This window comes from Heteronotia binoei, chromosome 10, assembly GCF_032191835.1.
Source record: "Heteronotia binoei isolate CCM8104 ecotype False Entrance Well chromosome 10, APGP_CSIRO_Hbin_v1, whole genome shotgun sequence".
Classification (NCBI taxonomy): domain Eukaryota; kingdom Metazoa; phylum Chordata; class Lepidosauria; order Squamata; family Gekkonidae; genus Heteronotia; species Heteronotia binoei.
In genome coordinates this window covers 76,952,302-76,976,301 of record NC_083232.1, presented here as the reverse complement: position 1 = coordinate 76,976,301, position 24,000 = coordinate 76,952,302, and the positions used below count along the sequence as shown (strand labels likewise).

The window sequence follows — 24,000 nt, the reverse complement described above, 5'->3', positions numbered from 1 at the left end:
CACTGTGTCTTCTTTTCCTTTCCTAAAAGCCCCCATAGCCTTTCCCTTTCCTGCTCCATTCTTTTATTCTATGGTTGCCATTCTTCAGGTGGAGCCTGGACATCTCCTGAAATTAACAGCGGATATCCTAACTACATAAATCAGTGCCCCCTTTGAGTTGTCAACTCCTGGAGATTTGGGGGTGGAGCCTTGGGAGGGTGAGGATTTTTGGGAGGGAAGTGACCTCAGCGGAATATAATACCAGAGTCCACCCTCCCAAGTAGCCATTTTCTCCCAGGGAATTGATCTCTGTCTTCTGGAGAAAAGTTGTAATTCCAGGTGATCTCCAGCCCCCACCTAAAGGTTGGTAACTGTGCATGGAGAAGATGGTTGCTTTTGGCTAAGGCATCTCATCTCCCCAAATCTTTCCACCGACTCCATCACAAAATATCAAGGAATTTCCCAACCTGGCTCTAGTAACCAACCCAACCTGGCGCTCGCCTGACCCCAATGAGTTCTCCCTCAAAGGCAAACACAGCCCTGGAAAGCCTTGCCTCTTCTCCCAGCCCATCATGAAAGCTGAAACCCATCATAGAATTTTACGGTTGCCTAGCAACAGCCACTGAGGGAATCCCTTGCTTAAAGCTTACAGTGCTTTTGTCATTTTGGGGTTTTTAAAAACTGCCTCCATAGGATTGTTTTGGAGGGAGGTTACTTCACATTTTTCTGCAAAGCTGGAGCTCTTTTCAAGTTGGTAGAATGATCTATCTTGCCAGTCACCACTCCAGGCACTTCATTTAAGTGTCCTCAGACTTAGCCGACTTCTCTGTTAAAAGAGGCTTTAATGAAGGGAAAGGGATTGTGGACTATACTATTGTGTGTAACACATACTATCTGTTATATTATGTGTTATCCTGCTGTGTAATTTCTTCATCGTTTTAACATGTCATGTTCATATTTATGCTTTGTTTTAGCTTTGTTTCTGAGCTCTGCTTGGTTTTAGATTTCTAGAATCTTAATCCTTTTGCATTGCTTATTGGATGGCCCATCCTGTTGATTGTATTGACTTCTGCTGTGCTTTGAGTCTCAGTGAGAAAGGTGGACTATAAATAACATGGCTACTAATAGTGCAGAGGGTAGAAGGGGCAGAGTCCCTGAAGGTCTCCATAGATTGAAGACTGCTGGCTGAGATGGCGTCAGTTCTACACAGTGCTCTCTAATGTTAGCTTGTCTCAGTTCACATATAAGAGCAGTAGGTTATACCCTATGAAATATAGGACATTTTATAGTTAAGCTATATTTTTTCCTCTGGTATTCTAGGCTTACAAAGAATGGAAAATAATTTCCCATTTCACTCCTTCATGTTATTTCCCTGAAGAAAACAAACTGATCATTGAAACACCCTTGGAAAAAGATGCTGAAGATCAAGGCAAGCCTCAGGCTCTGAATACAGAAATGTACAAGGTGATTATTCATCAAAACATAACCTTCCCAAGGCCCTTTATTTGCTTACTCATGTGACTAGATCCGCCAGGAGGGGCGGGGGGATTGTTCTTTAGACACCAGTCAGACAAATGTCATAGGTAAAAATGAAGTATTTGGTGGAGTGAGGTTTGAAAGCTTCTAAGATGAGTGAGTGGGAAGATAAAAGCCCTTGGAGACAGTAATATAGAATGGCGAAGACAGCTATAATCTTATTTTGAGGATGTACTCACCACTACTGAGTACTGGCACCTTTTAGGCAGGGGCTTTCCAAAGTTCTGTGGAGAGAATTAGTGGAAATCTGTGCAGCCTTATAAATAAGTATCAATATCTCTCCCCCTAACCCCTCCCTCCAGTTAATGTTCAAGGGGTCTCATTTCAGATACAGAACTAAACTTTTATTTTACACCTGTCTGTCACCCCCTTAAAACAGATGGGGGGTGTTAATTTGTGTTCAAGCATGAGGCTGTCATAACCATACATACCAAGTTTCCTTGCCATATCACAGCTCTTCAAAACGTCAACAGCATGGTATGGGTTTTGTTTCCTGGTCAGCTTGGGTTAAGTGAGGGATTAACCTGAACCCTAAATATGTACACTCTGGTGGAATTCTAACAGGAGCTCCTTTGCATATTAGGGCACACACCTGATGTAGCCAATCTTCCAAGAATTTACAAGGCTCTTTTTTGTAAGCTCTTGGAGGATTGGCTACATCAGGGGTGTGTGGCCTAATATGCAAAGGAGCTCCTGCTAGAATTCCACTCCATGTACACTTAATGTCATTCTGATATGTCTGTCTTTAGGTGAGATAATGATAAAAGGAATACAAAAACAGAGATAAGTTAGACCACTTTAGGTCATCTTTAAATTGTACTTTGATTTGGGCTTAGGCTAGTTTTCAAAGAAGGTAAGATATTAAACTATATTCCTGTGAGACGTCGTCCCATATGCTTTTAGGGATATTACTTTTTTTTACAAGAGCCTCGCTTTTGTGTTACACTTTCTCAAACTTGTATTTCTAGATGCTTAACGGAGAGCTAAAGCAACTATATACTGCTATTACAAGAGCCCGGGTCAATCTGTGGATCTTTGATGAAAACTGTGACAGGCGTGCACCAGCGTTTCAATATTTCATCAGGCGAGAATTTGTTCAGGTTGTCAAAACGGATGAAAATAAAGGTAAGAGCGGCATAAGATTTCTTTGCTGACAGATCTGGAATTGTTACTTAATTTTTTGCATGGCATATGCAGATATTGAGGTGACAAGGAGTTAACTTGGTGGCTTTGGGTAATTTTTACTTGATAGTGGTATGCTGAAGTAATCGACAGTGCAATCTGAAACAGTTACCCCCTTCTAAATCTGTCCACTCAAATAGGCTTGGATGGTAGTGACTCTGCTTAGCATCATGCTGTGAGTTTTTCATTGCCTACATCTAAGAAAATTCCTGTTGATTTCTGTCAGGTTAGTTAAAATGGAGCATGTTCTACATTCCTGGTCAGCAGCTAACTAGCAGAGGGAACTTTTTGAGAAAGGAGTAGTGGCAAGCCTAGCATCCTACTCCTGACACTACCCCACACACCACACCCAGTGATTGTCAGCAAATCCCATTCCAGTTTCTGCCACCTCTTTCTCACCTCTGTTTGTCCCTGGCTTTGTAACAGCTTTTCAGTCACTGACCTGCAGTGTACACTCTGGTATCATCTGTCTTTAGTAAACCTACACAACAATTAGCACTTCTGAATGACATTAGATGTAGCTGCTCTCCAGGCTGCTTCAGTGCAAACAGTAGTTGTATGTGGCATGTGTGAGAACTCACTGCAGTCAAAACTGAACAGAAATTAGAGAAGATAGAGATTAAAGTGTTTTAGCTGTGAATCTCCAGGATACAGGTGGCATGTTCTATCACAAGAATCAATAGTGTATCTAAATGTGTGCTTCTAATGTCAAGTCTAGAGCATTGGTGTGTGGATCTAGCCTAGAATCCTGTCTCTATAGCACAGAGATCATTTTCAGACATTGGTTGGGCAAACACGGCACTTCAGATAGTACATAAGAACCCCTGCTTGTAAATATACTACAGGTTTATTTATCAGTTTGTAGAATAATGTATACATTTGAGAAAAAAGGATCCTTGGAAGTGCTTCCAATATTGTTTTTGTCTGTGATTGAGAAAGGTATTATACAGGAAACGTCTTAGATTAATTTGAACCTACAGTCTGAAGTTGAAGCTTATGATGTGTCAACCTGGTTAAGCAGGCTGTGTGATAACCAGCTAGTTTAGAAGCACTATTGCCATGATTTCAGCTAATTGACAAAGATTTGAGATAGTATAATTACTGTGTATGTTTTATATCACAAAATTCACTTGGTTAAATTTGCTGATCATTCATGTAGCAGCTGAAATAATTTTCTCATTTACTTTTGATCCTAGATTTGGATGATAGTATGTTTGTTAAAACATCAACTCCAGAAGAGTGGATTGCGCAAGGAGAATATTATGCTAAGCACCAGTGTTGGAAGGTAAATTCACAGATTTGCTTTTAAAAATTCCTTTCTTCTTGGTAGGAAGGAGGCAGGTCCAGATTCAGCCCCACTGGCACCTTGGAGGAGGCCCTGCACATTGTACTGAACTCCCTCCCTCTCTGCCGAATTTTATGATACATATCTTCAATTCTGATGACCTTGTTTTTCATTGTTAAAAAAAATATACAGTAAAAGTGTGTTTTTTATTTATTTAAAATTCTTTAATATGTGTTGCCATTTAATATGAAAACAAATATATTAGTATTGAGGAAGAGTGATTAACTTGATTTGAAGAACAAAATGTGATTATAGTTTGTGTGATGTTATTGACATCATGCATTCTTAATGCATTTGTTATTAAACTTCTTGAAAATGCCAGTGATTATTTTTCAAATTACACAAGCTTAAGGTTGATGATGAAGGAACTGAAATTGTTAAAATATTTTCTGTTCTTTGGATCCACCATCAATCAAAGGGGAGACAGCAACCAAAAGCCATGAAGAAGCTAGAAAAGATTCTTAAGTGTAGGGATGTGTCGCTGACAACCAAGATCAAGAAGACTCATACCATAGTATGTGAAATGTGTTGGCTCATGAAAAAAGCTAACAAGAAGAAAGTCGATTCATTTGAAATGTGTTGTTGGAGGAGAGTTTTACAGATACTGTGGACTACCCAAAAAAGTAGGTTTTAGATCAAATCAAGCTTGAACTCTCCTCAGAAACTAAAATGACTAAACTGAGCCTATTGTCCTTTGATAACATTATGAGAAGGCAAGAATCACTGAAAAAAACAATAATGCTAGGAAAAGTTGAAGACAGCAGGAAAAGAGGAAGACCCAACATGATTGACTCAATCAAGGATGCCTTCAGTTTACAAGACCTGAGCAAAGCTGTTAATGATAGGATGTTTTTGAGGTCATTATTTCATGGGTTCACCAAAAGTCAGCATTTGCTTAATGGCACTTAAATGCACACGCAGAGTAGTATTGTCCCAAATATGCACTGTGATCTGCTGTCATGTGACAGACTATTTCTTCAAAATGAGCCCCAGAGAGCACTGAGGTCAGTGGGGAAAAGCAGACTGAATATCCCTGGGCCAAAAGAAGTTAAACTTCAAAGCACCCGCACCCGGGCCTTTTCTGTTGCGGCCCCACAACTCTGGAACCAACTCCCAGAGGAGGTGCGGGCCCTGCGGAACTTAGACCAGTTCCGCAGGGCCTGCAAGACCGCCCTCTTCAAACAGGCGTTCACCAATAACTGAATTAATGTTTACCGCCAGATTAGTAACGTTTACCGCCAATGTTGACTTAGGAATGTTTTAATTAATTATTGATTATTGACTGATTTTAATGTGAATTTTAATGTGAATTTAATGTTTTTATTACTATTGTTTACCTGAAATGCTGTTAGCCGCCCTGAGCCTGCTTCGGCGGGGAGGGCGGGATATAAATAAAATTTTACATTACATTACATTACAAAAGGTTTTTTAAAATAGTTTTGAGTAAAAACAGCTTAGTCATATCTTCATTTTGTGTTTGATGCAGGAAAGATTTATATGGGGTGAGCTGCCAGAACCAGTCCCCCCCTTAACTTCTATCTTTTCCAGGGATGTGGAGGCGGGGACCTGGTATTTTTTGGGTTCAGCTGTATTAAACCCAAAAAATATTGGTATTTCCTGATATTCCTGAATCCCAATACCAATATGGTATTTGGATTTGGGAAATACTTGGGAAACACAATTTTCCTTGGCTCTATTATACCCTGTGGGGACCATTCTAGTCTGTGGTCCCCATAGGATATAATGGAGAATTGATCTGGGCTGTTCTTTGAAGTAGAAGCATCAGATTAGCAGTGTAATTGCTGGTGGCTCTCTTCATATATGTTCAACCCCCGCTCAAAAGTTTTAAAACGAGTGGACCAGGGGGTCCAATACTATGGGCCCCCAAAGAAGATGCTTCCATTAATTTCAGTGGAGGGGGGAGGCATTTAAAGGGATTCCAGACCCTTTAAATGCCTTCTCCAAGCACATGACTCTGCAGCTTTAAGAACTCTAGAGGGCTTACAGTCCCTGAAGACTTTTAAAAGGGACTGCACACTCTTTAAATGCCTTTGTTCTCCAGGCCTTGGAGTTGCATGGCTCGGGAAAAGCATTTAAAGAGACCATGATCCCTTTAAATGCCCTTTAGGTTTATCTATCCAGAAGTCTCAAAAATTCTGAATATTTTTGAAATTTTTGAGGCTCGATCATTTTTGGATAGATGAACAATATCCGAAAGTCCTAGGCAGCTGGGGTTTCAGCCTGGAAACCTGCTAATATTTTCTTGTTAGGAGAACTCTGGCCTCCTTGCTGGCAGTGCAGATACTCCCCATAAAATATTTCAGTGGCAGGAAGGAATGCCCTCCCAAGATGCTTTCCACTTGTTTTTCTGCAGCCCAAGGTTTTTTTCCTCTCTCTGCAATGAATTGCTTCTTCCACCCCCAAAAAGCTCAGCGAGGAGCTGCTTTTCAAGCTTTCCTGGCATCTGCACCAATAGGAGTAGGAATTCTGTTCGCTCTACTGTAACAAGCATTTGGATCTGTTGCAATCTGTGAGTTCAATTCAGTGAGCCATCAGCAGCTCCTGCTGATGATAGTGGATCTGTCCTGCTTTCTCCTGCCTTGCAGCCATCTCCAGCCATGGGAAAACTATTCCTGGATTTGCTGGACCCTTGTGGAGTAACAGCCACATAGATTGGGAGGCTGCAGTGGAAGAGGGGATAATATTAGCTTTAAGCAACTAACAATTGACAATATTTCCATAATACGCTCAATTAAGATCCCATAAAAGATAATAAAACGAAAAGGAAAAATGCACATTTTCAACTACTAAAAGCCCATATATAAAATTAACATAACTTAATGGAATACAAGATAACTAGTTCTCCAATGAAGCATGGATAGATTTTGCTGTTGAGCAAAATTGAGCTACCTTCTTTGTACTCTGATGAGATTGATCTGCTAGGAGGACAGTAAGATAATATTTTTCTGGTCTTCCTGAGAATTTTCCTGTGACCAATAGCTCCATGAGGGTCCCTTCTTGGCTCTGGGAATCCACTCTCCCAGGGTTAGAAATGGCATCTGGGAGGAGCTGCTTGTGGAGGATATCCAGAATCCTATGTGGCCACTTGCAACAGTATTTTTCATGCGCTACCCTGGTGAGCTTTTAAAACCACAATGGGGTGGGGCTGGCCTTAGATTTTTGGCTTTTAGTTATGAAGCCTGTAGCTTTTGATAAAAGTGCACAGAGTTTTCCAATAAAGGTACTGTGTTGAAGCCTATATGCCCTGCTGATGTTTGCTGTACTTAATTTCCCCCCCCTTTGCAGTGCAATACAAATGCTTATGTTTTTATTGTCATTGTTACAGTGTCAACCAGCAGGTAGAGATCAATAATTGTGGAACAAATCCCACAATCATGTGAAGGAAAAAACTCTTGCCCCTGACATTCTGGTATATCTGAATATAATTAAATTGATATAATTTGCTAAGAAGCTGGATTCCTCACTGTTTTTCATATTTTTAACCCAGTAATCTAATTAACTATCCACTACATAATATCCTTGCCTTTCTTTGGATTTGTTTTTTGCACAGTTGAAACGTTTAGATTGTTCTTGTACTAGAAGATGAATGCTTTGTCGTTTTCACTGGGTTGCATAGCCACATTGGGTTGGATCCAGAGATGCTTTTCCACACAGAAAAATGCTTGTCACAGATAGCAGGGTTGCTTTACACCTAGCACTGGCTTGCAGAGTGAGAAAAGTGAAATTTGAATTCAGAAGTTACTAATTTGCTTGCCATGAATGTGCCCAACTTTTGGCTTAAATAGAAGGTTGAGAACTACCAAAGAACTTACCAGTGACAACACTGTGTGAATTCTTACTCAAGTGCCTAGTGGCTGTGCACAGTTCTTTGAATCCAACCCACAGCTTCGTTGTATTGTTGTGCATGTACCTTAGTTTTGTGGCATAGTTTTTGGTGTGATTTTTCAAAACAGGTGAAGACATTCATGAGTTTTATAGATATTGCTTTTCTAACTAGCAGGGATTATATGCTAATGACAGCATTAAATATGTTAATTAATATCACAAAAATGTTTTTCACATAATTAAAGAAAAATACCTTGAGAGAACAAGACTGCTCAGTGACTACTTTGAATTTAAGTCTTAAGGCTGCCAGCAGATCAGGAAAATGTTCCTGTATCTTTCAGTTACCTTTACTTGTAGAAAAAGTTTTTATGGCAGTGAGTTGAGGATTATCGCCAGCTAAGGCCCGTTGTTTGGGGCCTAGAAACAGTGGGGTGAAAAAGCTGGCAGCTTCATCTTGCCTGCAGTGTGCTGTTGTAATTATTGGCTAATTCAGTATGTCAGCGCCCCGAATAAAAGTGATCTCGTTTCAGGTGGCAGCCAAGTGCTATCAAAAGGGAGGAGCAGTTGAAAAGGAAAAGTTGGCTTTGGCGCATGATGCTGTGCTTAAAGTGCAGTCAAAGAAATGCAGCCCCAAGTAAGTGATTTATAAAAAAAACGCTGTCTGGTTTATATAAGAACTCACATATAGGTACTGTTGGTACACATGTGTGGAGTTGATTGGTTTTAAATCTCTTTCGGTTGATTGGTTTTAAATCTCTTCTGTCCCTGGCAAGTTCTGCCTCATTTCTACAGTCATTCCACAAAGGAATCTCTTGCTGCTCTCCTTTTCCATTTTCCTGTACTACTTGTGGTCTAATATTGTTCATAGGAGAGAACCACAAAAAAGGCCTTTTCTTGCCTTTTGAATAAAAACTCCTGCCAGTTTGAGAGCCAGTTTGGTGTAGTGGTTAAGTGTGCGGACTCTTATCTGGGAGAACCGGGTTTGATTCCCCACTCCTCCACTTGCACCTGCTGGAATGGCCTTGGGTTAGCCATAGCTATCGCAAGAGTTGTCCTTGAAAGGGCAGCTGCTGTGAGAGCACTCTCAGCCCCACCCACCTCACAGGGTGTCTGTTGTGGGGGGAGAAGACATAGGAGATTGTAAGCCGCTCTGAGTCTCTGATTCAGGGAGAAGGGCGGGGTATAAATCTGCAATTCTTCTTCTTCTTCTTCTTCTTCTTCTTCTTCTTCTTCTTCTTCTTCTTCTTCTTCTTCTTCTTCTTCTTCTTCTTCTTCTTCTTCTTCTTCTTCTTCTTCTTCTTCTTCTCCTTCTCCTTCTCCTTCTCCTTCTCCTTCTCCTTCTTCTCCTTCTCCTTCTCCTTCTCCTTCTCCTTCTCCTTCTTCTTCTTCTTCTCCTCCTTCTTCTCCTTCTTCTCCTTCTTCTCCTTCTTCTCCTTCTTCTCCTTCTTCTCCTCCTCCTCCTCCTCCTCCTCCAGCTGGCAGAGAACAGGGATAGAACGGCAGTAGTTCCTGCCTACCAAATCATAAAGCACCTTTGCACTGGGAGAAGATATGACAAAAATGTGTTTATTAAAAGGAAGGTCTCAGATGGGTAGCAAACAGGAAGTCCTGTGGGGTTGTAGGTCTGCTAGGAAGGAACAAAAGCGTTCATTAGACAATGTTTGCCACAACAGACACTGAAGAGTGTGTGAGAGGTGGCAGATAAAAAGCTGGAATCCAGCAGAGCGCTACCACAATTGGAAGGACTTCTGCCCAGGAAGCCTGATTTCTTTGCCTCCTCTATTCACTGCAGTCCTATATGATGCCCTGAAAGGTTGCCTTTTGGAAGGGAAAGGGAACCCCCAGAAATAGCATATCAGGGAGCATTTAGGGCTGCAGCAGGAGTGGACAGACAAAAATGTTATGCTGTTTGGGAGGAAATCTGTCCATGCATAATGTACCAAGGTATAGTGCTTCCCTTTCCCCCAGCCATGTTTTCCCTGCTCTTAAATTAGGGCCAAAAGCACTGCACTCCAAAGAGTGTGTCCCATTGCAGAGGAAATGCATGGCAGACTTCAGTGGCCTTCTTTCATTCCAGCTGGTGCTTGTGTTCATATTGTAATTGTTTGGGAAGCTTGGGGTGCAAGAGGCATGGACAATAGAGTCAGGTGAGATGAGGGTCATTTGTTTTCTTACTCCCCCCCTCCCCCAAAACCATTTTCTCATGTCTGCAGTTTGGTGTAGTGGTTAAGTGTGCGGACTCTTATCTGGGAGAACCAGGTTTGATTCCCCACTCCTCCACTTGCACCTGCTGGAATGGCCTTGGGTCAGCCATAGCCCTGGCAGAAGTTGTCCTTGAAAGGGCAGCTGCTGTGAGAGCCCTCTCCAGCCCCACCCACCTCACAGGGTGTTTGTTGTGGGGGAGGAAGGTAAAGGAGATTGTGAGCCGCTCTGAGACTCTTCGGAGTGGAGGGCGGGATATAAATCCAATATCTTCTTCTTCTTCTTCTCTGTCTCCCAGTTACAACCTCAGCTGGTATTCCCAATATAGAGATGTCTAGATATGTGACTTATTCATCAGGTTTTGCACTTGGTCTGCTGTTGTCACTACATATACTGGAACACTTGGACATCGTATTCTAGTATGCTGTCCATCACCTGCCATTGGCTGTCTGTCTGGATTTTTGCTTTTCTAGTACGTTTATTGCTTTTTGCTCCAAGAAGAACCAAGTGTAACTTTAAACCAGCAACCAGCAGCATTTGAATCATCTTTGTAAATACAGGCCTTAAAAATACCTAACATCATGTCATGAGGCACTTTCCCTTCCCCATGTCCTTCTTTATACAATTAAACATAATTTTTTGTGACCTAAAGCCTGAGGAAGAGTTCTGGAGAATTCAGAGGCTTATGTGTTGTTTGTGTCACCTGCTATTTAATTTTTTTTGTCTATTGTTGGGGCTTTAACCCACTTGTCTCTCTGTCTGTGGGCTTTACTTCATCTCTGTTATTACAAAATTAAAGATGTGAACATTGACATCCACTAATAATCTATGCATAGTTATTAATTTATACATACCTAAGTATTGGTATCTATTAATCACACTTGCCTTTGCTTTCCCTGCCCAGATGGCACCCAGCCAAGACTGGGAGCTAGAGAGATTTATCTGACCTGTAAGTTGTTCTCCAAGGCTTTGCCTTATCCCTTCTCCTGCCAACCAGACTGCAAACCTACAGGTTTTTCCAGCTTGCCAATAAATCTGAGCCTCAGTTCATATGTGCTTTACAATATACTCTGTCCATAGCAGAGTATTTGGCAGACAGATTTGGCAGACAGATTTTCTCTGGTTCTCTTCCTTGCTGATTTGGGATCTCCAGTGAGGAGTTAGTTCAGAAGAGATGGTTGGAGTCTCTAATGTGGCCTTGATCCAACTGAAGCATCACTGTCCCATAGTCATGACTGGCTAAATCTCTTTGCTTTAAGCTGGACAGGTAGGTCTAACTTTAGCCAGATCATGACCAATTTGTGTGGCTGAATATTTAAGGAGCAATTTAATTATTTGTTTTATTCTTTACCCAATAAATTTGCTATCCTTAAGACATCTCCTATTTTAATCAGTTAATTCATAAATTAGGATGAATAGTGTGTGTGTGTGTGGGGGGAATTCTCTTCCATCAGTTGACAGCCTGATCGTTAATTTTTTGTATTTTCACCTATGATTAACTTTCTGTTTTATTAATAGAGACAAGCAAATGGAATACATGGATCTGGCTAAAACCTACCTGGAATGTGGTGAACCAAACCTGGCTCTCAAATGCCTGATTCATTCCAAAGAGTACCAGCTTTGTGCTCAGCTCTGTGAAAAACTAGGAAGGGTGAATACAGCTTCTCTTCTTTCTTCTGATAGTTTTAAAAACCATGGGAGTCTTACTGCCCTGATATGGTAGTGTGCATGAGTTCTCGAACTTTTCCCTACTGTTTGGAAAGATAGATTTTTAATATCTCATAGAAGAGTAAGAAATCAAATCCATTACCTTTTGCCCTTATGATTATTCATGAAAGTGAAAACAGTGCAGCCTGAAAAGTCTTTCACCTGTATATTTCACCTTGCAGCTACTCTGTTGTTCTCTTTGTCTTGTTTGGCCAGTCTTCATATTTGTTAATTTACTTGTGGCCGTCAGGCAGATAAATCCCCCAGGTGCCCCACTGGCATTCATATATTGGAGTCAGTGTGAAGTATTATACGTAAATGTGGTAAGAAATTCACAGTGGGGTCCTAAGCCAAGTTACACCTTCCTAAATCCATTGAAGTCAGTGGGTTTAGAAGGGCAGAACTCCCTTTAGGATTGCAGTGTTAATATAGAAAAGAAGTTCTGCAGCCAACTGCACACAACCCAACTTGCTTGTTATTCTTTAGTAAATTATATAGTTGCAGCAGTTTGGCTGGCCATGGTCTTAAGCCTCATGACAACTTTGCTGAAGATACGTAGTCTGGTTCTGGTCATTGTCTGGGTGGGAGGCTTCTCTGGGATCTCTTTGGATGTAACCCTGAGATCCACTGAAGAAAGGCAGTGTATAAAAAAAAATGAAGTTTCTTTTTTATGGGGGATGACTGTTCACAAATAATTCAACCAGGTAGGACTGGTAAACACACGTACATATGTATGTGAAGTGAACTCCCATATACTGAATGCACAGCTGGGTGTGTGAGTTAATGGAGTTGAATCATACAGGGTAGACTCCAGTAGTACCCGTCTGTTAACTGTGGGATTGTGCTCTAAGAAAGCAAGCTTCTTGTGCTTTAAGAAAGCAAGCAAACAAGATGAAGAAACTCCACTGTTTCCTTAGTGGAAAGCAGTCATGGAATCCAGGCTGCTATTCTTGAATCAATGTAGCTAGCATGAAAGTTCAGTCTGTAGTCTCGGGGAGATGGCACATTCGAATAGACAAGATGCCATTTGATAGCTGTGCTCATCCATTCATGTGTGTACCAACTCCTACAGTATTGTTCATTTTGCTTTCCATTGGTACCAATAATTTTGAGGTGTACAGCCATCAGTTTATGCACTAATCAAAACCTGCTGAAGGGAGATAGCAGGGAAGGAGAAGACTGACTTGGCAGGAGTGGGGTGGGGGAAATGATAAGGGCAAGCCAAGCCAACAGCAGTGCTTGGAACCATCATCTTGGGTGCCTGAGGCATGAGGGAAGCAGAAGGGTGAGCCCTTCATACTTTCTGCTTCAGGGCAGTGGCCTACCCACCATCCTGTCTGCTGATGGGAGAAGGAGTTCAGATAGGCTTTCTTCTCCATTCTATTCCTCTGCATCAGCTGGTGGGTTGTTGCAGCCACAAGCTTGATACCAAAGATGCAAAGGATATATTTTCTGCTTCAGTCTTCCTTATCCCTCTGGCAGAGTCAGATTGAATGGGGGTCTGGTTGACAGGAGAGTTGGGAGTGTAGAAAGAGTCAGTGGAGAGTGAAGAGGGGGGGAGGGAAGGCAGAGAAATGGGATCCTGTAGGCGGTGTGAAAGAGACAGACAGAAAGTAGTGATTGGACAGTGGCAGGAGGGAAAGGAACAAAGTAGAGGGATATATTTGGGAGTGGAGGGCTGATGGAATCCCTGCTTGTAATACACTGTTGTTCTGCAGGTGAAGGATGCTGCATATTTCTATAAAAGAGGCCAGTGCTACAAAGATGCATTTAGATGTTTTGAACAGATTCAGGAATTTGATCTAGCGCTTAAAATGTGTTGCTCTGAAGACCTGTATGAAGAAGCAGCGAAATGTGTGGAAAGGTGCGTGTTTGAAGAATGTGTCTTAAATAGCCTTTTGCAAATTTGAAAACTATTATTGAGTTGAAATATATGTGACACTGATATAGCATATCTGATAGCCTGGCAGGAAAGCTAAATACCATGTTTCAGAGGATATTTTAGTGCACTTTGCAGAGGCATAATAGAAAAGTAGAAGTGCTTTTTAAAAAAAAAAAAAAAAAACACCCGATAGTTTTGTTTTTAAATCAGCTTTGCAAAATCATGCATGCAAATTATATGTCTTGGGCGCAAAATGTTATCTCCCACTCTTACCGTGCAGATGATTATACAAAGCCAAAGTTAATTTATTCAGCTCTCGAAAATATTACTCACACCAGGTGTGTGTGCGCATATGGGATGGGGGAGCAATTTTTAGGGATGAAAGTTGATTATCGGGGACAATTCAGTTCTCACTTCAGAACTTTTACCACTGTTATTTCCAGGGGTGCAAGAAGTAGGGTTACTCTTGTTTATTAGAAAAGCAGCAAATGGGGGTGTGAGGAGGTATTAAATATTGTGAAGCAACATAAGTCTGTGTTGTCTTCTCAGGACTGTTGAATTCGGAATATAGAGGTATGCATAGGTTGTGTATGCATACTTGAATGTTTTGCGTGCACCCCCACGCATTTGTCTTGGTGTAGGCCGGGTGATTTGTGAATTGGCTAAATAAATGGAGAAGTTCTGAATGGGGAAGCTTCTGTATGTATGATGCAGCTTTCAGCTCACCAAATCAAAGTGACTGTCACTGTTTCGTCGCTTGCTCTTAACAGGTGAAAAATTGCCAGTGTGGTTCCTGTTCTGTTTTTTAAATATAACATTACACAATGTTGGGAAACAAGAGAGCATCTCTTATTGTCCTGATCTTATGGTCTCATTTGCACTGAAATATTAATGTTTTAAATTGGATAAGGACTTCATTTCCATTCGAATGTCTGTTGTCTTAAACACAAAAGGATGGAGCCCCTGCCCCCCCCCTTTTTAAAAAGTGCTTTGCTGGAGTATTCAAAAGCCTGCTAGATTTGCGGTGCCATCTGAAGCAGACTTACATTATTCTTGAGTTCATTGAACCAAGACATAATTCAGTTTAGGATTGCATTGTAAATGTTTAACTGTATTGACTTCTAAATCACAGATGACATTTATCTCTATCCCCCCCCCCCCCCCAGATATGAGAAGATGCTCGGGAAAGAAAGGCAGCTGGCTTCAAAGCTTTCATGCACGGCAAGCCAATTTTATCTAGAAGCTGCTGCCAAGTATTTGCGGGCAAACAGGATCAACGAGATGATGGCGGCGCTCTCCCACCTTGATGCCGAAGACCAGCTTGTGTTCTTGAAAGATCACAAATACTTCCGTGAAGCTGCAGACCTGTTGAAGAGGGAAGGCCGAGATGAAGAGGCAGCAAAGCTGATGAAACAACACGGCTTTGTGTTGGAAGCAGCCAACCTCACTAACCAGAAAGATTTCCGAGCATCGTGTTTGCTTGCTGCCGCCCGCCTTAGCATCACAGGTGTTCATAAGCTGCAGAACTTAAAAGAGATCTTGGAAGAAGCTTTGGAGTTGTGCAGACAAGCCAACCAAAAATCTGGCAGTGCCGAGGCAATGTATCTGATGGGAACTGAAGAGAAGGACTTCTATATGTTGAAGAAGGCCTTTCACATGTTTTTGGATGTGAATCACCATGCTGGTGCCATTGAAGCACTTTTTGGAGCAACTCAGTGTGACGAAAAAAGTGAGAACATCTTGAGATTAGTAGCTGTATATGGCTTAGAAGCAATTCTGAGTCTTGTCAAAGCTTTCCAGAAAACAGATACGAATGCTGAAAAAGAAATGGTCAAGTCATGTTTTGATTACTTCGGGATTACACTGATAGATAAAAAACTTTGCCAAGTGTCCCAGAATGAAGCTGGATGTATTTTAGAGGTTTTGTCTGAACATTTCATCATCAGAGAGAAGAAAACAAGTGACCAGTTCATTGTAAGCCTGGAAGAAGTAAAATCTGGTCTGAATAAATATTTATTGAAAAGGCTTATTGCTGTTACTCACAACTTATTTGACCGGAATTTCCCCAATATTTGCAGGAAATTCATTGCCGGGTTGAAGTGTGAAGAAGAAAACTGTGAAGACTTCCACAGAACTCTGTCCCGTCATGAGATCAAATCTATATTTCAGAGCAAAAGGCATTTGGCTGCAATAAATGGTCTACTGTTGGAAGCAAAGCGAGTGTTCCCAAAAGATGTGTTTTGTGAACCTAACCCCATTGATGAATTTTTGACAGCTGATAAAATATGCATTGTGTAAATCCCTTATAAATGCCTTCTTTCCTAAACATTTTCATCTGAGAATGGTGTCTGAAAACCCAGTGGCTTGCAAAGAGATCCTAAGCCTTCACTGCAATGGCTATAGAACCTTAAATCCTTGCAAAATGGTGCTAAGGGAATACATCAGATCGGAGTTTAAAAATGAGACTACCCGAAACAGAAGAGAATCAACCGATCTGTGGCTTAGGGCGATGCATGTGTTTGCCTTGACTTCCAGTTACCCTGAAGAGTTTGAGAAGCTTGTTTTCAGTGAGGAAGACGAATATAACCGAGAATTAAAGTTGTCTACAGAAAGGGGAAGAGTAAGACTGAAAGGTATAGAGGGCAGTATGGCATGCTGATGCTTGACAAATATGCAGAAAATGCGGAAAGCACCTACTTGTGTTTCATCCGACTCTTGCAGAATTCCATGGACCAGCTGTACAGTCACAGAAACGTTGAGGAATGCAAATGGCTGTTCTACCGCTTCATGAACGTCCTGGTTGTGAAATGCATCGATCCTTTGATTCCAAGCATAAGAAACACAGTGGCTTTACTAGAATTTCAGTTTGTCTTAGGTTGTGCTGTCCTGATGCGTCTTTGCAAAAACATGACTCTTTGCCTTCCCAAGAGTTACATTTCTCTCTTCCACTACTGGGATTTTTTATTCAGAAGAGGAGATCATTACAAAGACTTCACGTATTCAGTTATACAAGACTACAAGCCAGAAGACACAAAGAAAGCCATCAGAGATTTTAAAAAGCACCTGATGTATTTAGCTGATGTTCTGTGTGGCTATGAAAACTTCAGTGTACTTGTGGATGCTTTTGGTGATCTTGATTATATCACATCAGGAGAAGCTGAGCGTACTGTGGTGCTTTGCTTAGTGATGTTGATAAATGCAGACCAGGTGCTCAGCTGGAAATGCAAAATGATGTTAGTGAAACACTTTCCCACCATCAAGGAAGGTCTTCTGGAACTGAAAAAGGACTGCCCTTCCAGAGTGCCTGAAAGATTACTTAAGATTGTGGGCCTGATGAGTGAAGCGACAGAGGTTAAAGAAGTAGTAGAAGGCCTAAAAGAGCTCTTGTATTGCCGAGACGAGGAATTTTTAGCTGACTGTCATTGGAGGTGGGATCCTAAAGGAGCAAGGGGAACCTGGCATGAGGATAACAAACTGTTGAGAGGCATCTATTATGAGGTTGCAGACTTGGGCAGATTCACATATCTCAGCCAGGCAGATGATTTTGAAGAGCCGGAAATGGACTTTGAAAAGGATGTCTATGTTGAAGAGAGAATGGACCCGCTGGCTAACATTGCCTCCTTAAGGCAGCAGAAGCAACAGCAGAAAGCCTCAGCCAAGCGGAAGTTGCGGTGCCTCTTCTTGTTTGTTCGCTGTTGTGTTCGATGGAAAAGGGTTTCCAGGTCAAAACCGGAATCCTTGGAAATGGCATCGGGTGTCTTTAAAAAAGCAGATATTGATCGAACGCAGTGCGATCTGTGTGGAGTGAAGTTCCTCCAAAGTCCTGACAACTTAATTGCTCAGAAAGAAGACTCTGAGAAAGAACCTGCCGAAGTGACAAAGCCAGTAGAGGGTGACTGGGAAGAGAATGTGGAAAGAAACGAAGGCATTATTGCTGGTGAAACTTTTGAGAGCCATATAATCCTAGATGAGCATAAAAATAAATACACTTCTTATCAAAGATACTTAGATTTTTTCAAAAAGGAGGTGGATCCAGTAATACGTGATGGAAGAGCTGTAGTGGAAAGCATTGGAGAAAATACATGCATCAGAAGTCATTTTGCATCTAAAGAACGTTTTAAAGTAGAGCGAAGAAAAATCCAAGAAGCTATCAAGAAGATTTCTGATACAGTGGAAGACATCTACAAGAGAAAAGCATGGTCGGATGGTAAGCCATTTTGACTGTTTTCATATAGGTCCCACCTTGGCAGTCAAGAAGGTCATTCACAAATAAGAAATACTGGGGCTGAAACAAAAGTCCCTCAAAACCATATCAAGAAGCACCTTTCCAGAGTCCTTGTCATGTAGATATGTTTTATTTTTAACAGGATCCTATGATAACAATAGGTTACTTCTTTGAATCAAGTATTATACTCACTTCAAACAATCTCTTAAATGAGACCATCACATACATGCATAGGATTTTCTCTCCCAAACTAGTTCAGTTTCCCTCCCTTTCCCGCTATGAATATCCACTGTGTGATTTGCAGTTTAATCTATCCCTGTATGTTCAAAATATGCTGGATCACACTTGATTGTTCTTGTTCCAACTATGGTTCTAACTTGTGGCATTGATTGCTGTTCTGTCCTAGCTGAAGAAACGATGTCCAAGTTGGCTAGGAATTTGTGTACTAACCTAGACGATGCACGCGAATGGCTGAGAAAACAGAGTCCAGCCTACTACAGGAGGAAGGTATGTGGCCTGTTCTACAAAGATCCAAATAAAGCAGTTTGCCATGTAATTTTTATGTACTAAAAAAAGTCTGCTTAGAAGGAAGACTGTCCCTGCAGCTTGTTAGGAATATTGCATTCTGCAGAGGAGGCCCGCTATATAACCAACCATGGAACATATAATTGGAGATGTTGGTCTCCCTGTTGAATGCCATAATGAAGTCTCAGCACCGTTACAGGAGAAGCTTTCCTTATTGATATTCTTCCTGTTCCTGGAGTCCCTTCACGCATCAGTCCTATTCATAGACCTAAGAATGGAAAGCAGTGACAGCAAGAGCCTCCTTCACAAAAAGAAAGAAATCTTTAGTGCTATGTACTAAAGTACTGACTTGTTTTGCATCAAGTGCACAAACGGTTTGAGCAGCGTTCCCTGAAGGCCAGACTGGAAAGAGGACAGCCTCGAGTATCTCTCTGTGAGAGCCAGTGTGGTGTTGTGAATAAAGAGCTGGGCTAAACCAAGAAGATAGAGATTCAAGTAGCAGCTCTGCCATGTAGCTCCCCTTGGGTCATTCACAGTCTCCCAGCCGTACCTCATAGCATTATGGTGAGGATATAATGGTTTATGGTTTATTGGATTTATACTCCGCCCTCCCCGCCAAGGCAGGCTCAGGGCAGCTCACAAAATAAAATAGCAAGAAACAATGTGAAGAAAGCCCCACTCTGGGTATGAGCCTCCCTGAGGTCCTTGGAGGCAGGATGGGATCAGTAGAACACATGAAAATAAATGATATTTTAGCAAGTTGCACCATTCAAAAATTTCTTTTCTGTGCTGTTATTAAAGGTATAGGAACTTTCTTTTTGCATCTCTTCTTTGGACAAACTCAGTCCTGGTATAGGCATCAGTTTTGTGTCCAAAGCAATGTCTGTACCTTGCTGTGAGGCTGTTCTTGCCCTCAGAATGTTTTATAGTCACTCGGGGTCAGGATATATCTGCTAAGGAAGGAGATAAACATTATCTTAGCATTTGGTCCTGCAGTTGGTTCTGTAACGTTTAACGCATGGCAGACTGACATGGAATTGCTGTGTCCTTCTGCAGCAGGATAAGGACAGCTGTTGAAAAGATTGCATCAGGTATATTGGCACTTGCTTTCCCTTGGATAAGGGGAAAAGGTAGGCCCAGGGCATCAGAGAAGCAGTGAGGTGGAAAGTCCAGCAAAACTGAATACTTCCAGTTGCTATGAGGACTTAAAATGCACGCCTCTATTTGAGGTAAAGACCTATCAGCATCCTTCACAAGCTTAAGCTTGCAAAGAAGTTTTCAAATGGCTCATTCCGAATTCATTTGGGTGGAAGTTATTCTCCCTGTCAAGAGCTTACTGCTTGGATTGGTTGAAAAGATGAATGACATGATAGAACCATTCTGTCATAATTGTGATTACTGTCTGAAGAACATCCCCAGTGCTATTTGTTCAGGGTTGGGGACCTTGATTGAAAAACCCCCAACAAGCTTTGCTATATGCTTGGCAAATGTATGTGTCAGTTCCTTTCCACACTGAACAGCGCCTTCCTCTTTTGTCTTAGAGTTTGACCATGACAAAGACTTGGACAATGAAGTGAAAGATGAGGAGATCAACTTTGAAGAACTGCACCGCAAGAAGCCCTCACGAAAAAACAGAAGGCACAGAAAATAATTTTTAAAACGCTGACGTCTTTCTGCCCTGATTTGGGCTCTCTTTTATTTACATTTGAAAAATGAGCATTGAAATGTATAAACTAAAGTTAAATGTGCCCACCAAGACTCCCCCCCTTTTTTCCCTTTGTAATTGGGATAACAACCAGTTCAATAGTGATCATGGCCAGATTTTTAAGTGTACTCAGAGAAGCTGAATTGCAGATGCAGTCAGATCCACAGGAAGACAGTATCTGGAATCACACGTTCGCCAGAGACTCAAGTCTCAGCTGGACAGCTAAAGCAGTTGGGAAGAAGATGTTGTTTGAAGTAATTCTGTCGTTAGAAGCCAAAACCAGAGAGGAGAAAAGACCATTCCCTCCTTTTCTACTTTCTATTTTCCACCGTTTAGTTCCATTATTTACCTGACAGCTACCCTAAGAATTCTTCAAGTTTCATTGAAGGTTACATTTTCAGGAATTTCAGAAAACAGCTTAAGCCAAAAAAAAAAAAGCCCCCTGTAAGTGTTTGCTTTTTCCAGAGCCTTGCAAAACTAGAAAGTGACAACAGACTTGTTTGTCCCCCACACTGCCTTTTTTAATACATATAAGCTGTTCTTTACAAGGTGTAAAAAAAAAATATGGTGTGTCTTTTTCAGGGAGTTGTGGTTTATATTCATTTTAAATTTGAAAGACTTTGTACATTTTAAATGCCAAAAAAATTAAAAATTGCATTACATTTTTAAAAAAAAATAAAGGAGGAACATTGCTGCAGTTGTAACCTGTCTTCTTGATCTTTCAATGGAGAAGTAAAATTGAGGGAATTGGTGACCTGCATAATATTGATACTCCTCTACAGCAGTACTGTAGTTCATCTCCAGTCTACTGTACAGTTCCACATTCGGGCTGCGCTTGCTGGAAACTCCTACAGCTATTCTGGTATTTTCTCAACACTCCAAGGGGAACTCCTTCCCCACAGAGCTGATCCGAGGCTTTCCCGCCTAAAAGTCACATGTTCTGCAGTCCTTCCCTCAGTCCTTTGTTTGCTGCTGTGTTGTGAGGACATGTTCTCTTCATCTTTGGTATCATGAGGTTCTTCCTCAAGGTTTTCTTGTCCCTGGGCTCTCTCCCTGACCTTTCAGGAGATATCACAGGCTTTATTTAAAAAACGGTACAAAAATGGCCCATTTTGATTAATACGTTGTCTGCCTTTTATGGGAGAAAGTGCTCTCTTGGTTTAATAGCCCAGCAGCGAAAGCATCTGCCCTGGTGGGGCAGAGCCTATCCCTGCCTTTCAAATCACTAGTTAGAACCAACCAACTTGTGAAAACAGCTGTCTCCTACCCTGCTGAGATTTCATAGGATAGAGGCACATTCTTGACACTTGCGGTGGCTCAGGAGGACTGAGGGAAAGGGGAGCTCCTCCCTGCAGACCATGTGACCATTAGGTGGGATGAAGGCCTCTAACGGGCCCTGCAGGGGAGGGGCTAACCTTGCAGTATTTAGAAAATACCAGAATAGCTGTAAGAGCCTCTGGTGGCTGGCCTGTGCTAGTGCTGTCCCCCTGTGTACCTGCCCGCCCAGAAGACACCTTGATGAACCACAGTTACAGGTAAATGCAACACAGTTTGCTCAAACTTCTAAAGGGGGGATCCACATTGCTTCTGCTTTGGGGGTTGTACCTTGCAGTGTAATGTCATGCTACTTTCTCCTTCCTTGATGCAGAACTTAAGAAGTTAACATTGAGCAATTTATGCTTTCTTGTTTACTTTATCCATGAGAGGGTTATGCACAGACATTGCTGTTTGGAATTTTCTTCAGATTTGCCGAAAGATAGCCTCGGTTGGCATCCCTTGAGGACTTTTTGGTTTTTATGGCAGCTGCCCATCCCTATTAGGTGTAACAAATGGGGGACCAATGAGGCTTGCCGGGGGGGAGGAATCCCATCCCCACCCATCAACTGGCATGTTCAGTGGCAGCCACTAAGAATGAAGATTGCTTATATCTACACCTGGTTTTATTTTGTCATGCTACTGTGCTGGAATGTGTGAAAATCAGGCAGCGCAAGGAAAGTAGGAACAAGTTAGGAATGGGTTTAGATCTAATTAAAAGAAATTGAGTTTTTGTGTTTCATCATCTTTAGAGTTCCCTTTTGATGTTGGAGTGCTGGTGGATTTTTAGTCTATTCCTAAGACGTTCCTGCACAGATACCAGCTGTAGAAGTGTTGTTTTTATAACCCACTTTGTCTGCCCTATGGAGTCTCAAAGTGGCTTACTATTGCCTTCTTTTCCCCACAACAGACATCTTGTGAGGCAAGTGGGGCTGAGAGAATTCTGAGAATTGTGACTGGCCCAAGGTCACCCAGCTGACTTCATGTTGAGGAGTGGGAAATCAAACCCAGTTCTCCAGATTAGAGCCCGGTGGTCTTAACCACTACCCCACACTGTAACATTGGTAAAGGTGAGTGGGAGCCACCCATAAATCCATCTGCATTGATTACCAGAGGCACAGGGGAACCAAAATGGTGCTAATCACAGCTGATGTCTTGGATGCTAAATGATGACCATACCTTTGCCAGATGTTCTGTAACTGATGGAGACACATGCAACAGCTCCCAGGCAGAAGCATGCTTGCGGTGTCCTGGTTGCAGCCTTGGCAAAACTTGCATGGCTACAAGGTAATGCAGAATCCTTGGATTGTGGTTGTGCTTATGGATTTCTGGACCTCAGCTGCCCAGCGTTTGTGTGCTGGCATTATGAGTCTTCTGGATAAAGCCACAAGGCTTCTGTAAGAAAACATTATTTTCTTACTGTGTTGGTCCTTTGATGTTGAATATTATAGTTTGGTTCTGGTTGTCTATTCCATTTATTAGAAAATTTCTGTAGTTTTCTTTTTCAGCGCAACCTTGGAAGGGTTTGTAAAAGCCCAGTTCCTGCAAGTGAAATCTTGTCAAGAAAAGGGGCAGAAGCACCTGTAAAGTATGTAGGAATTTAAATTGCTGTCCTTGATGGAGACAATGAAAGGGGGGAGGGGAGGGAGAAGGTAAAATGTATTGGATGAACATGGCCTAATGCAACTTTTTAGAGCTCAGTTTTTCTTGCTTGGGAAGATCATTCTGTGTTCTACGGGCAAGACTTCAATGAAAATCTTTTCCCTGCTTTGCTGCAGGTAGTCTGGAGGGGGTGCGGGGGAGACAGAAATTGGTTATCTCTTTTGACTTGCCCTTTGACCTAACAGTTGTAACTGAGATGTGCCCAATGCAGCATTCTGTTGCTGTGTCAGCCATCTTCTGGATTCTCATAAGCAAGGAACAAGGGTGATCTTTCCCTGGTCTCTTTTCCCCAGGACGTAGTCTCAGGTATCCATCCAAAACAGAGCTTGAAATGAGATACTGATTGGGGCTCTGGTTTCATCTTTGTAGTGTTGTGTTGTTTTTAATCCATGTATTGCTTTTGTTTGATGTACATCACCCAGAGCCTGTCTTAGACTGGGATGAGGTGATTAAGCAAATCGAATAATAATAGTAGTAGTAGTAGTTGTTGTTGCTGGCCTTTCAAAATGGTCAGTCAGAGAACCCCTACAGACTTTAATCTGCCACTTAACAACTACATGACCTAGAGGATCCTGAGGAAAGTTGTAGAATGTTTTCTCTTGGTTTGGGGACTTGAGGCATCAGTATAGGCCTATGTGATTTGAGAGTGTGTCCTACAATAGTGATTTTCAACCTTTCCAGACTCTGAACCCCAGGCAGCGTGTACTTAACTGTAAAGGTGTCATCAGCCACTTAACAGGAAGAGGAGGAGCTAAAGTTGAGACCTCTTCAGTATCAAGGCTATGCGCAACAGGGTGAGAGACCTGGGAACAGGAAACATAAATTAAGCTTCCTTTCCTTGGCTTCTTTTCCACATTGTCCTAATGTGGAAAAGAAGCCAAGGGTTAGAG

The 24,000-nt window shown here is 41.8% G+C and overlaps 1 protein-coding gene across 1 annotated transcript in view; it reads left to right on the top strand.

Annotated features, from left to right (window-relative positions):
* TRANK1 (tetratricopeptide repeat and ankyrin repeat containing 1) overlaps positions 1–20,831 on the top strand; it is a 67,977-nt gene extending 47,146 nt beyond the window's left edge. Inside the window, 12 exon segments of the mRNA XM_060247604.1 lie at positions 1,300–1,443; positions 2,484–2,640; positions 3,894–3,982; positions 8,419–8,522; positions 11,609–11,741; positions 13,516–13,661; positions 14,846–15,959; positions 15,961–16,321; positions 16,324–17,886; positions 18,311–18,376; positions 18,379–18,411; positions 19,971–20,831. Of these exon segments, the coding sequence (XP_060103587.1) occupies positions 1,300–1,443; positions 2,484–2,640; positions 3,894–3,982; positions 8,419–8,522; positions 11,609–11,741; positions 13,516–13,661; positions 14,846–15,959; positions 15,961–16,321; positions 16,324–17,886; positions 18,311–18,376; positions 18,379–18,411; positions 19,971–20,080 (4,020 nt within the window). The 3' untranslated portion in view covers positions 20,081–20,831.
* The last annotated feature ends 3,169 nt before the right edge of the window (positions 20,832–24,000 follow it).